The sequence below is a fragment of the Myotis nattereri genome (assembly GCF_964212035.1).
Source record: "Myotis nattereri genome assembly, chromosome: 2".
Taxonomy (NCBI): Eukaryota; Metazoa; Chordata; class Mammalia; order Chiroptera; family Vespertilionidae; genus Myotis; species Myotis nattereri.
In genome coordinates, this window is record NC_138076.1 from 215588886 (window position 1) to 215604049 (window position 15164).

At 48.1% G+C, this 15164-nt stretch overlaps 1 protein-coding gene across 1 annotated transcript; it reads left to right on the top strand.

Moving 5' to 3' along the window:
- Positions 1–322: 322 nt before the first annotated feature.
- LOC308514038 (zinc finger BED domain-containing protein 4-like) lies at positions 323–14849 on the top strand (the record flags this gene model as incomplete). Its single annotated transcript, XM_081084066.1, has 2 exons — positions 323–3755; positions 14377–14849. The coding sequence occupies 2 exons, from the start codon at positions 323–325 to the stop codon at positions 14847–14849; spliced, it is 3906 nt and encodes a 1301-aa protein (XP_080940192.1).
- Positions 14850–15164: the final 315 nt, after the last annotated feature.

The window sequence follows — 15164 nt, forward strand, 5'->3', positions numbered from 1 at the left end:
GGACCATCAAGATGGCGGCGATCCTGTTTCCAAGGCAACAAGCAGGTCTACACAGCATGAATTTAGGTCTGCACCAAGAAGTACTTTATACAACTCCTGGAAAACAGTGGTCTGGGCCCTGAGATGATGTGCTCCTGAGTTGCATCTTCTGCTCTCCAGTAACATGTATGATTAGCTGTATTCATGAACACCCCAAAAGTTAGAATTATTTTGAAAACACTGAAGATAATGGATGTTTGGGGGCAAATTGAGAGCTTGGATCTTTTTCTTACCAACCTGAGATAGCAACATGATGACACAGCCAGAGTAGTTATGGTGAGTCATGGAGAATAACCAGGAAACCCATTCCCCCAAAGGGGATGGTGACTTTGTTTCTGATAAAATAAATGTTAAAATAGAAGAGGAAGATGATGGAATTCCGAATCACAGTTTGGAAAGAGTGGACTTTAAGACTGAACAAGAGGACAGGAAAGCAGCTGGCAGTGGTGATGAACAGGTAGAGATCAGAGAAGCGAGCTACAGCTGTAAGCCCCCAGGGAAGTGTTTCCCTGCCGACCACGAGGATGACTATGGGGCCCTGTTCTCACAGTACAGCAGCACGTTGTACGATGTTGCCATGGAAGCTGTGACGCAGAGCCTCCTATCCAGCCGCAGCATGAACTCCAGGAAGAAGTCTCCGGCCTGGAAACATTTCTTCATCTCTCCTCGGGACAGCACGAAGGCAGTGTGTGTTTACTGCATGAAAGAGTTCAGTCGTGGCAAAAACGAGAAGGACCTGAGCACGAGCTGTCTCATGCGGCACGTGAGGAGGGCGCACCCCACAGCACTCATCCAGGAGGAAGGCAGTGTGTCTACCCTGGGATCCATCTCCTCCCCTGCACTGGTGTTCCCTCCTCAGCCCACACCCCTTGGAGACCTGGGCACCGTACTGTCACCCATCAAACTTGTCCAGAAAATAGCCTCCAAGATCCCATCTTCTGAACAGGTGCCAGAACAATCTGGATCTGTCGTATCTTCTGAAGAGGTCTCCTCTGATGTGTCCATCTCTGAGAAGTACAGGCAGGAAGAAGCCCTGGTGGAGCCACCCCAACCGCTCCCCGCTCCCCAGCATGACGACTCTGCAGAGAGTGGGCCAGAGAAGAGCTTTCCACTTCCAAAGAGTACCTCTGGATCCCGAAGGTGGTCTGCAGTCTGGAAGCACTTCTACCTGTCGCCTCTGGACAGCTCCAAGGCCGTGTGCATTCACTGCATGAGTGAGTTCAGCAGAGGGAAAAACGGGAAGGACCTGGGGACCAGCTGCCTCATCCGGCACATGTGGCGGGCACACCGTGCCATCGTACTGCAGGAGAAGAGCAGGGGAGCATCCATGCCTCCCCCCTACTCCACTCCACCAACCCTGCTGCCTCCCCTCCTGCCATCTGAGAGAGATCCAAACTTGGTGTCCTCATCACCAGGCAACGAGGTACAAGAATCCCCCTCGGCATCCTCCTCCCCTGACCAGCTGACTGAGCACCTGCAGGCATGTTTGAAACCTGGAGATTTGCCGATGGAAGATGCATCAGTGTTGTCATCCTCTGATGATGTGGGCGAGGCCTCGTTGGTGTCCTCCCCTGAGAAGCAGCAGGGTGATGAGTCGAGCCCTGACATGGTTGAGTCTGGTGTTATATTCCAACAGAATCAAAAGGTGATGAAGAGGCTAAAGTCGGAGGTCTGGCATCACTTTTCCCTCGCCCCCACGGACAGTCTGAAGGCGGTGTGCAGACACTGCAGCTGTGTCATCAGTCGAGGAAAGAAGGGTGACGTGGGCACCAGCTGTTTGATGAGACATCTCTACAGGCGCCACCCAGAAGTTGTTGGGAACCAAAAGGGCTTCCTGGGGGCTAGTTTGGCAAACCCTCCATACAACACCTTGGCATCCACAGAAACTTCCTCCAAACTAACTGACCTTCCAGCAGTGGTTACCAAAAGCAGTCCAGTTCTATTTCCTGTTCACAGTAAAAAGACCTCCAAGCTGTGGAATCACTTTTCTGTCTGCTCTGCAGACCCCACTAAAGTCGTGTGCTTGCACTGTGGCCGGACGATAAGCAGGGGCAAGAAGCCAACTAACCTGGGCACCAGCTGTCTTCTGAGGCATTTACAAAGGTTCCACGGCAGTGTGCTGAAGACCGATGTCCCCAAGACCATGCTGCCCTCTCCTCCAGGCGTCAGCGTGCCCCTGAGCGCAGAATTGTCAGGAGCTTCCTCCTTTGCTGACACTGATGAGAAGTTTTATGATTCTCATCCAGTTGCCAAAAAGATAACAAGTCTCATAGCTGAAATGATTGCACTTGACCTTCAGCCATATTCGTTTGTTGATAATGTTGGCTTTAACAGGCTGCTCGAATACTTGAAACCTCAGTACTCTTTGCCCTCCCCTTCCTACTTTTCCAGGACAGCTATCCCCGCAATGTACGATAATGTGAAACAAATCATTATGGCACACCTTAAGGAGGCTGAGAGTGGTGTGGTCCATTTCACGTCTGGAATATGGATGAGTAACCAGACCCGGGAGTACCTGACACTCACTGCTCACTGGGTCACCTTCGAGTCGTCGGTCCGACCTCACTGTGAGGATCACCACTGCTCAGCACTGTTAGACGTGTCACAGATTGACTGTGACTATAGCGGCAACAGCATTCAGAAGCAGCTGGAATGTTGGTGGGAGGCCTGGGTGACATCCACTGGCCTTCAGGTTGGCATTACAGTGACTGACAATCCCAGCATAGGAAAGACGCTGAATGAAGGGGAGCACTCCAGCGTGCAGTGCTTCAGTCACACGGTGAACCTCATTGTCAACGAGGCCATTAAAAGCCAGAGAATGGTGCAGAATTTACTCAGCATTGCTCGGAAGCTATGTGAGCGGGTGCTTCGCTCACATGCAGCAAAAGAGAAACTGGCAGAGCTGCAGAAGGAGTATGAATTGCCGCCCCACCACCTTATTCAGGACGTCCCATCCAAATGGAACACGTCGTTTCATATGCTCGAACGGCTCATTGAGCAGAAGAGAGCAATTAACGAGATGTCCATCGAGTGTAATTTCAGAGAACTGATCAGTTGCGACCAGTGGGAGGTCATGAAGTCTGTGTGTCACGCGCTGAAGCCCTTTGATGCTGCGAGTCGGGAGATGAGTAGCCACATGTCTACCCTCAGCCAGGTCATCCCCATGATCCACATTCTGAACAGAAAAATCGAAATGCTGTTTGAGGAGACCATGGGCATCGACACCATGCTGAAGTCTCTGAAGGAAGCCATGGTGAGCCGACTGTCCGCCACCCTCCACGACCCCAGGTACATCTTTGCTACGCTGCTGGACCCTCGCTACAAAGCCTCCCTGTTCTCCGAGGAGGAGGCGGAGCAGTACAAGCAGGATTTAATCAGGGAACTAGAAATGCTGCATTCTACCTCAGAGGACATACCTGTCTCCAATGGGTGTCCTCCAGGCTCCCCATCGAGAGACTGCAGTGGGGACGAGAGCCTGTGGTCGCTCATGGCCAAGATAAAAAAGAAAGGCCCAAGAGAAAAGATGAAGGTCCCTGAGGCCATGGTGCTTTCTTACCTGGAGGAGGAGGTGCTTGAACACAGCTGTGACCCACTTACCTACTGGAACCTAAAGAAGTCTGCCTGGCCAGGACTCTCAGCCTTGGCCGTCAGGTTTTTGGGTTGCCCCCCGAGTATTGTCCCTTCAGAAAGGCTGTTCAGCACACCCACTGAGAACGGTAGCTTTGGCCAGTCCAGGCTCATGATGGAACATTTTGAAAAACTTATCTTTTTGAAAGTGAATCTTCCATTAATATATTTTCAGTATTGAAATCACAATGGAGCCACCAGGCTCAAGGTGTTGTTGCTCATTAGGCACCAGCTGTTTGTCACAGGCTGTTGGTTGGCACCAGTTGGTGCCAAGGGGGACATCAGACCGGGCACTCTCAGGTCCACACTGAGTTTCTCTTGCAGTCTCACCGTAACGTCTATATGTGCCTTACTCCGAGTCCTTCAAGCCAGGTACCACAGTGTGGTTTTTACAAAGCCACTAGAAATAGCCTGTCTTGTCAATTATGAAATATGGTGTTTAGGTTTAAATCCATAACTGTTACGTTTTTTTTAAAAGCTGGGGGTTAGTTATTTGTTTTACTAGAAAGAAGATGCAAACAGTTTTATTCCGTAGGCTTTTTATTCACTTATGTAAGAACAAATCAGGTACCGTATTTTAGTTAAAAATTGCTTTAATTGCAACAAAGCAGCCTTTGTGGCTGTCAAATAAAATGTGGAAATAGGTGGAGTAGAAGCCATCCTGACTGAGTGGTTTTTACCTGCATCTCTAATAATGTGAGGAGTGCAGAAAATATTGTGGAAGATACTGTTTGCTACAACAACGATGTGGCATTTGAAGACAAAACTAAAATATAACATGGAATGTCAGTTACATGATGGTTGTAAGGAGAACTTCCCCATGTTCTGGTTTTGTGTTGAGGTTTCACATGGTCATATACATCAGTGACATCCTGACTCTTTATAACGTGCTCCTTGCTGCCTGTTGTCCAATACGTTTACAGCAGCTCTGGTGACTGAACCTCCGAGCCTCTGACGTAGTGTTTCTATTTTGAAATGTGTGTAGTGCCCCCCAATTTGATCAAATCACGTGTAAAATTCTTTTTAGAGGAGGTGATATAACAGGGAAGAATACTGTTATATTACAGTTGTAAGAGTAGCCTTCGGTGTTTTTTGACAATACAGAAGACTCAGCCATCACGGGTATTTTAGAATCCCAGGGACATCAGAATGAAATGCCAGTTGTCAGATTCTTTTAACAATATGTCCTCAGAGTTTTTGCTTCAACATGTAGAAAAGGATTCCTTTTCTTATTTTATACCAATTAAATATGCTGGGTGAAACAAGTCACTCATTGCCTGTGCCCTTTTAGAAAAGTTGTTTCCTCAAAATACTGTACTTGTTATTAATCTCACTTTGCATTGACTATGTTTTGGTATATTTATAAATAGGGAACTCAGTTTCTGAAATTAAACTTTTTATTTGCAATTTTCTACTGTTGGAGGAAGCTGGCTTTTTCTTCTTAAGATGATAAAGTAGTCATATCCTTTGGGTGCCAATGTACATGGCAACCTCATTCATGCCGCCCTTGAATTACCACCTTAGTTCCAGATAGGACATAGGAGAGGTGATGAAGTGGTCCTTACAACAGCTTTTCTGAGATGATGCTGACTTGTGTTCAGAATGATTGCGTTGCCATGCATACTGCCCAAACAGAAGAGCCTGTGGACAGCCTCATAGTTGCCTTGGCCATGTAGCCTCTCCTGAGATGCTGTGTGCAAATTCCCGAGTCCAGCCTCTGTTCCAGAGCCCCAGGAGCACCAATTGGCGCCACATTGTGAATCATGCTCATGCGGTTTTCCCATGACTTACATGAGAATCCCTATAAATGTGTGCTCAAGGCAATACTATGTGTAAAGACTTCACCAGCTTGAGATCCAGGCTGTCATCAGTCTTCCCTGTGCTGGGTCTAACCCTATCCAGGAAATGAGTCCAAAAGGCCAGTGTTGGGCTCATGGCTTTCCTGAAGGGAGAGTCTACCAGCTTGGGCTGGTAGTAGCCCTGCCTTACAAGGTGGAGGTCATGGGTGGCTCCTGGCTGGGGGCCCTAGGCTCTTACTTGAGTGCTCAGCTGAATTTGACATGGGAAACGTTTCCTTGAAGGGTCTGTACATGTGCCAGACTGATGGTCTTAGTCGTTCAGGTCTGTAAACTGCTCTTCTGCCTCCAGTTCACCAGTCATGAGCTAGGGCTCCCCGACCTTCAGGAGCCTATGGACCATATGAGGCTCTATGCATGCTGAGCACCATTTGTTTCGGTTGCCAAGCTCATGTCAGGGATATGCATTGATGTACTTGCCTTTTGTACTCATGCTCCAATGGTTCAACTTGGGTTTCCACTATAGGGGAGGGTTCATTATGTATGGACAGCTCTGAATGGTTGTCACAGAGACAGGCCCACAGAGCCCGATGTTTACTGTTGGGTCCATTACAGGACAAGCTTGCTCACTTCAGTGGGCAGAGAACATGGTCCAAGGGATGGACCTCGAGTGATGGGCATGCAGCGGTTCTTCATGCGTTTGTTCATGTTGACTATAGAAATAGGTCCTGTGAGTGCTGCGGAAACAGTCAAACCCTGTGTTCTTGTGCTGCTGACAATGCTGCAGGAGATAGGACCAATGCTAACAGCTGTCTGGTGCTGCTCACAGCTGGTCCTGATACCGATGTTTCCCAATAGAGGAATGCAACTGGAAATGTGGCTGCTCTTGGCCATCCCGCTATGGCTCATTCAGACCGGAGTACCAAGCTGTTCATTTCCCTGCTGTAGGTGATATCTGGGGCAGGAGGCACTTCTCTGGTCACTCTTAATAAATAGCTCTTAATGTAAGTCTCGGGAATTGCCTCGTTTCAGTGAATGGATGCTGTTATATGTTAATAAAATGTTGGACTTAGTTAAAACTTCCTTCTACTTCTGACTGTGAGGCAGCAGCTGATATCAGACCAAGAACTGTTCTGAGAACAATCTTTTTGAAGATACCAAGGAGCACCTCAAGGATTTGAGGAAGCACAATTCTAGTAAGGAGATACTTGCACGAAGGCAAGTCTTCTGTCCACAATTGTAGAGCTGTCAGTGGTGACACTGGGCTGGGGAGACCCACGGTGACATCAAGCAGGACTGCAAAAGCCAAGGTCTTGAATAAGAGGGAGCTTCAGGAGGGGCTGTGTCCTTGCAGCCTCCCCAGGGACAGGTGCTGGCCTGTGAGGTTCTCATGTTCAGGGAGAGAGGCTGAGAAGTGGGCACCCGTGCAGGGAGACAACTGGACTGCAGTGCCTATCAGCAAGAGGACCCCAGGTTTCCAGGGGAGACACCTGGAGGCAAAACAGGATAGACCAGTTATCACAAAGCCTGAAACAGCTGCATCACCTTGACCTTGAGCACATCACAGGGGCCTGCCCTATTCCGCATTTCTTCCCAAAGGAAAAGACCCAGAGCTTCTATTATTTTACCTACGTACAGTTTGACTCTTAGTAAGAAATTATCCAACACTAAAAATAGGATCAAAGACTGTGAAAATAAGAGAGTGGACAACAGAAACAGACACACAGTTGATCCAAATTCAGTTTGCAGACATTGACACTGATTAATACATTGAAGAAATTTGATAAGGTGGAGAATGTCCTTCCACTTCTGAGAATATTAATCTATAAACACGTTCTAAAATTGAAAAATAAGATGACAAGAATTAAAAAGATGCACCTAATACAAGTTAGATGGGAAGACTGCTGGATTGGAAGCCAGGACAGGAGAAAAGCTCTGAAGTGCAGCGAAAGGACATGGCACAGGACGGGAGGTGACAGGTTCCGGGACTCCTGGAGGAAGAAAACACAGGCAGAACCTGAAGGAGACAGTGAGTGTACGAGGCTTTCCCAAACTGACAGTGGACAAATCCATGGACCTCAGAATGTCAGGGTAAATTAAAAATGACACACAAAAACCTACACCTAGGCACATCACAATAAAGTACTAAAAACCAAAGACAGGAAATCTGAAAAGCAGAGGAAAATGGAGACACGTCAGAGGAACAACTCAACTGGCAGCATACTTTTTTTTTTCTTTAACAGAAACAATGGAAGTTAGCCCTGGCCAGTGTGGCTCAGAGGTAGAGTGTTGGCCCGTACACCAAAGGGTCATGGGTTCAATTCCCAACTAAGAACACGTATCTGGGTTGCTGGTTCTTTCCCTGGCCCAGTTAGGGTGTGTGCAGGAGGCAACCAATTGATGTGTTTCACATCATCAGTGTTTCTCTCCCTGAGTCTCCCTTCACTTCTCTAAAAAAAAAAAAAAAAAAAAATATCCTAGAGTGAGGATTAACCAAAAGAAGAAGTAAAAAATAATGAAGCTTATAACAATGTTATGGCATCTGTAATGCCAACCCAGACTCACATGCCCAGCACAGATACTTCAAAAATGATGGTGAAAGGAATTTTCAGACAAAACAAAACAGAAAGGATATGTCACCAGGAGACCTTCCCTGCAATATCTCCTGAAGGGTATTTTCCAGGCAGAAGAGGAACCATTCCAGATGGACATGTGATGTTGCCAGAGGAATAAGGGACATTTCTAGGAAGCGTAGAAATGGGGAATCAAAATGAGTACTGGCTGTTTAAAACAGTGGTATCATTTAGGGTTTAAAGTAAAGGCAGACTGAGATACACAGAAAACAGCAGGACAGGTGTGCAGGACAGGATGGGAAGCAAAAGCCGACTGGGCCCTTGTGCTGTAACTATTTGGGAGCTCTGTTGAATATTAAAGGCTCATAGCTTCCAGGGGAAGACTTGGAGGGTGAATGCAGTTAGTTTTGGTCAATTTGAGCTCTTAGCAGAGTAGCAGATACACAGCCAGGCAGCTGTGTATGTGTTCCTGGAGTAGCTCCCACACGGCATGTGAGGAGCAGGGGTGGCCAAAAATGACCGTGCCCTCCAAATGCCAGGGATCTGTGCAAACTACTGCTTCTGATTATGGAGGTGCAGACAAGGAGATGGGCAGCCATGTTCTGCCCCTCCCCCTCCACTAAAGTGCTTTCCAGGGGACTTAAGATGTTGCACTATTACCCACACTTCTACCGCCCACCTCTACTTATATCTTTTCTCCTTTCAGGAGCCAGGTATTCCAAACTAACTGCATATATGGGGGAAAATAGGAAATGACCAGTATGCCCAAGGAAAGACACAGAAAAGACAAGATATTAAGTTTATGCTTCAGGCTGATCCTCCACACAGAGATGGCCTATAATAACAATATAAAAATACTAACAAAAAGCAAACTGGGGAAGGGGAAGAATCTGATTTTCAGAGTTACCACATTATTAAATTCAAATGTCCATTTTCAACAAATATTCCCAATGCATACAAAGAAACAGGAAAATATGGCCCATTCACAGAAAAAATAAATCAACAGGAACTGTTCTTGAAAAAGACCTGATGGCAGATCTATTAGACAAAGACTTTAAAACAACTATCTTAAAGATGCTCAAAGAACAAAAGGAAGATATGAAAAAAAAATTTTTAATGATGTTTAAATGAAATGAAAATGTCAATAATAACAGAAAACCTAAAAAGAAACAAAAATAAATTTGGACCTGAAAAGAATAACTGAAATGGAAAATCAACTAGACTCTAGTGCAGTGATGGCGAACCTATGACACGTGTGTGAGAGGAGACACGCAAACTCATTTTTTTGGTTGATTTTTCTTTGTTAAATGGCATTTAAATATATAAAATAAATAAAATATAAGTTTTTGTTTTACTGTGGTTGCAAATATCAAAAAATTTCTATATGTGACACAGGCACCAGAGTTAAATTAGGGTTTTTCAAAATGCTGACACGCCGAGCTCAAAAGGTTCGCCATCACTGCTCTAGTGACTAGAGGGATTAAAAGGCAGAATCAAGCCCTAACCGGTTTGGCTCAGTGGATAGAGTGTCAGCCTGCGGACTCAAGGGTCCCAGGTTCGATTCCAGTCAAGGGCATGTACCTTGGTTGCGGGCACATCCCCAGTAGGGGTAGTGCAGGAGGCAGCTGGTTGATGTTTCTCTCTCTTCGATGTTTCTAACTCTCTATCCCTCTCCCTTCCACTCTGTAAAAAATCAATAATATATATATATATTTTTTTAAAGGCAGAATCAAGTTGAAAGAAGAAATTATCAGCAAACTTGAAGATAGAACAGTTAAAATTATTGTATCTAAGAAACAGAAAAAAAAGATGAAAGGAAAGTAAATAGAGCCTAAGGGACCTGTTGGCACAAGAAGAAGCAAACCAACATATGCATTGTGGGAGTGCCAGAGAAAAAGGGAGAAAGAAAGGGGCAGAGAGATTATATGAACAGATAATAAAACTTCCCAAATTTGATGAAATACATTAATAAAAATATCCTAGCCCTAGCCAGTTTGGCTCAGTAGATAAAGCGTCAGCCTGGGGAGTTTGCAGCTCCGTGGAACCATAAAGGACACACTCAGGGGGCAGACTCAGTGAGCATCAAAGCCCCATTGAAGCAAGTCTTGTCCCGGAGGGGTGTCTCCAGCTCAGAAGTTCTCCCACTGCAGACACAGCTGATTCTCACAGCCAATAGGCCTGGAGGTCAATTCCTCCCAGTGATACCTACAACAGTCAAGGCTTAACTACAACAAGACTGTGCACAAAGACCACAAGGGGTGCACCAAGAGTAATTGGGGAGGCTGAATCACTGGACCCTAGAGGACACTTAGCACAGAAAACCACTTTATCAACACAGGGAAGCATAAAAAATGCGGAGACAAACAAAAAGGACACAAATGACAGAAATGGAGGAAAGCAAACTACTGGATATAGAGTTCAAAACCACACTTTTAAGGTTTTTCAAGAATTTTCTAGAAACTGCTGATAAACTTAATGAGACCTACAAGAAATCTAATGAGACCCTCGAGGTTGTGATAAAGGAACAACTAGAAATTAAGCATACACTGACTGAAATAAAGAATATTATACAGACTCCCAACAGCAGACTAGAGGATCGCAAGAACCAAGTCAACGATTTGAAATACGAAGAAGCAAAAAACGCCCAACCGGAAAAGCAAAATGAAAAAAGAATCCAAAAATACAAAGATAGTGTAAGGAGCCTCTGGGACAGCTTCAAGCGTACCAACATCAGAATTATAGGGGTGCCAGAAGAAGAGAGAGTGCAAGATATTGAAAACCTATTTGAAGAAATAATGACAGAAAACTTCCCCTACCTGGTGAAAGAAATAGACTTACAAGTCCAGGAAGCGCAGAGAATCCCAAACAAAAGGAATCCAAAGAGGACCACACCAAGACACATCATAATTAAAATGCCAAGAGCAAAAGTCAAAGAGAGAATCTTAAAAGCAGCAAGAGAAAGAAAGTCAGTTACCTACAAGGGAGTACCCATACAACTGTCAGCTGACTTCTCAACAGAAACTTTGCAGGCCAGAAGGGAGGGGCAAGAAATATTCAAAGTGATGAATGCCAAGAATCTACAACCAAGATTACTTTATCCAGCAAAGCTATCATTCAGAATTGAAGGTCAGATAAAGAGCTTCACAGATAAGAAAAAGCTAAAGGAGTTCATCACCACCAAACCAGTATTATATGAAATGCTGAAAGGTATCCTTTAAGGGGAAGAAGAAAACGGTAAAGATACAAATTATGAACAACAAATACACATCTATCAACAAGTGAATCTGAAAATCAAGTCAATAATCTTATGAACAGAATGAACTGGTGATTATAATAGAATCAAGGGTATAGAAAGGGAGTGGACTGACTATTCTTGGGGGGGGGAAGGGGTGAGGGGGATGCGGGAAGAGACTGGACAAAAATCGTGCACGTGTGGATGAGGACAGTGGGTGGGGAGTGAGGGAGGAGTGTGGGGTGGGAACTGGGTGGAGGGGAGTTAAAAAAAATGAAAAAAACACGTCAGCCTGGGGACTGAAAGGTCCCAGGTTCGATTCCCATCAAGGGCACATGCTTGGGTTAAGGGCTTGATCCCCAGTAGGGGGCGTGCAGGAGGCAGCCAGTCAGTGATTCTCTCTCATCAATGATGTTTCTATCCCTCCCTTCCTCTCTGAAATAAAAAATACATTAATATATATATATCCCTTAAGATCAGTGAGCATCAAGAAAGATCATCTCAAAAAGAACCACACTGATACACATTATATAATCAAATTATCACAAATCAGAATCTGGAAAAGCATCAAAAGAGTGACTAGTTACATATAAAGAATCATGAGATCAAATGATTTCTTGTCACAAACCTTGGAGACAGTAGGCAAATACTTTGAAAGAGGTAAAAGAAAGAAATGTCAACCAAGAATCTTATATCTAGCAAAAGTGTGCTTCAAAAGTGAGGGATGTGCCCTAACTGGTTTGGCTCAGTGGATAGGGCATCAGCCTGCGGACTGAAGGGTCCTGGGTTTGATTCCAGTCAAGGGCACAAACCTGGGTTGTGGGCTTGATCCACAGTGGGGGGCGGGGGGGGGGGGGGCGTGCAGGAGGTAGCCAATCAATGATTCTCATCATTGATGTTTCCATCTCTCTCTCCCACTCCCTCTCTGAAATCAATAAAAATATATTTTGTTTTAAAAAGTGAAGGACAAATTAAGACAAAAAGGTGAGCAAAAGCTATGGGAGTTTGTGATCACTAGACCTGCCTTACCAGAAATGCTCAGGGGAGTCCTGCAGCGTGAAATGAAAGGACACAAGGCCTGTGAAGAAATAAAGGCTTCAGACAACGTAGACAGGCAATTATAAAAGCAAGTCTTATTGTAGCAACGTTTTTCTCACTTCAGGTTTTGTTTTCTGCATGACTTAAGAGACTGATACATGAAACACACACACACCAAATGACTTCTGGTTTTGGGTTCCTCATGTAAGAAACCTGCAAGTCACCACTCCGTCCTAACAAGTAAAAAGCAGAACAGACTGCAACGATGCTGCTCGTCTGGGCTCTGTAAGACAAGGGAGGACACAGCGTAAATCCCTGCTCCCAAGACCGGAGAGACAGACATGTGAACACAAGTCATCATGGCTTCCTGGAGCAGAGACTTGTGAGCTGAAACTGCCTGGGGAACCTACGCCTGGGGTTTCCTGAACCATAAGTAATGAATCTCTGTAGGCTCAGCATAAACTCGGCAGAGTTAAAAACTCCAGGGAGCCCTAGCCAGTTTAGCTCAGCAGTTAGAGCATCAGCCTGAAAACTGAAGGGTTGCAGGTTCGATTCCTGTCAAGGGCAGTACCTTGATTGCAGGCTCAATCCCTAGCCCCGGTTGGGTTGTGTGCAGGAGGCAACCAATCATGTTTCTCTCACATCCATGTTTCCTCTATATCTTCCCCCTCCCTTCCACTTTCTCTAAAGAAAAAAATATCCTCGGGTGAGGATTAACAACAAAACAAAGAATCCAGTTATAGGGGGCCCCCACCCTATGGCAAGATCCTCCAGGAGCATGAGGTTCCCACAGCAAATAGCAGAGATAGGTCTCCTCGTGTTTCCAGCAGGAGGAGGGGAAGGAGCCATTAAAAGGTGTCAGAGCACCCTGATCTTAACAGGGCCGGCCCTAGGGAGACACTACCACACAGGGCACAGCTGACAGGGGAAGGGAGAGAGCAACTCCACTCCCTCCAGCATCTGTCCCAGCCAGGGTTAGAAGAAACCTGAGGAAGACACAGACTTACTAAAGACTGAGCTCAATCTCAGGACCACACTGCACTCCGTCCCCCTACCCCGCCACACCTACGACCTATTGACAGCAGCTCCTCCCATCTGGTGCATCTTGTCTGGCTTTTCAAGAAAAAAACAACAAACAGGCACCACAAGGCAACACACAGATTGGAGAGACAGGAGCCAACACTGCCACCATCCGATGCTGGTGAGGACGCGGAGCAGCAGGAGCGCTCACTCACTGCTGGTGGGACTGCAACGTGCTGTGGCCACTCCGGGAGACAGTTTGCCAATTTCTCACAAGACGAAAGGCATTCTCACCTTACAATCAGCAACCATGCTCCTCCGTATGTACCCAAAGGAACCGCACGCTGAGGCGCACACACACGCCTGCACACGGCCCCGCGGGAAAGATAACATTAGCCCTGCTCCGCACACTGTGCAAAAACAAAGCCCAACACAAGTGAGAGGTCTACACGTGAGGAAGACTCCACAGAAGCGCCCAGAGACAACGAGCCTGGACCCCTGGGGGGGACCCCCCAACTGTGCTGCGGGAAAGAGGAATCAAACACGAACACCTCGAGCTGAGGACATCTGCAGCGTCAGAAGACAAACGGGGAAACTACTTCCACACACACGGCAATAACGGGTGAACACCCTCCGGACTAAGAATTTTTACAACTGAGAGAACAAAACTCTGCCACTGAGCTGTGGGAACAAGTCAGTCATCGAGGGTGTGAGAAGGCGCCAAGTTCATGGAAGCAAGGCTCCTGAGGATGGAGGGAGGGGAATGAGTGGGCTCGGGGTGCAAAGGAGGGGGTGTCCGGCTGGGGGAGGGGGGGAGGAGAGCCACGGATGGCAAGAGGGGGCGGGATCTCACTTTACAAAACTAGGCCAATAATTGTTGAGTCCACTCCTTCTAATCACACTGAGACTTGCAATGTGAACATTCACCCCATTTCATGCAACAGAAGCCTGGTCCAAACCAGGGCGGGGGAAAAAGGGGCCTCTGAGCCACAGTCTGGCGAACAGACATGCGCACTAGGGCCTGTTCCTCACACGCCCGGACTCCCTACAGGCACCGCCAGGGCTGGAGGCCCGTGGCCCGCACCCGCCGCCGCCGCCGGGCTCTACCGGAGGCCGCTCAGGAGCCGCCGCCCGGGGCCTCGCTGGTGCCGCCGCCACCGCGTGGGCTCCTTCAGTCCCAGCCCCAACGGACGAGGCGCGCACGGAGCACCTGCTCCCGAGAGGGACAGGCTCGGGCCCCCCCCGCACGCTGCCGCCACCGCCTCGGGGCTCGGGGGCAGGAAGCACGACACGGGGCGCATTTCCGGGCGAGCCGGCCTCGGGGCGCTGCGGCACCCGGCGGAGGGCACGCGGGGCAGGTCTCCGCGGCTGGGCTTCGCGTCCCCAAGGCTCAGGCGCCACAAGGCCAGCGGCTGGGTGCGGGCCCGCAGCGGGACACGCCAAAGGGCTACGGACACGCACCCAGCCTGGAGCGCAACTGCCCCGCCAGGGCTCGGGACCCTGCCGCTAAGGACCCGGAGCTGAGGGAGTGCGCCCGAGTGGGACCCGCGTCCCAAACCGCACCCGAGTGACCTCTCCTGGCCGTCCTGCGGTGGGCGCCGGAGCGCGGGGACTGCGCTTGCGCGTTGGGTGCCGCCCGGCGGGCTGGAGCGCGCGCCCACCCTCAGCCTCAGCTGAGCTGCGCGGGGCGGGGCGGGGCGCGCGTTTGGCGCCTGCGCAGTCCGCCCCGGCGCTCTTGGCCGCTCCAGCCGGAGCCTCTAGTCGGCGAGTCCCAGGGAGTCAGCACTGCGCCTGCGGCGTTCCGGCCCCCCCGGCCCCGCCCCTCGCCGCGCGGGGCCC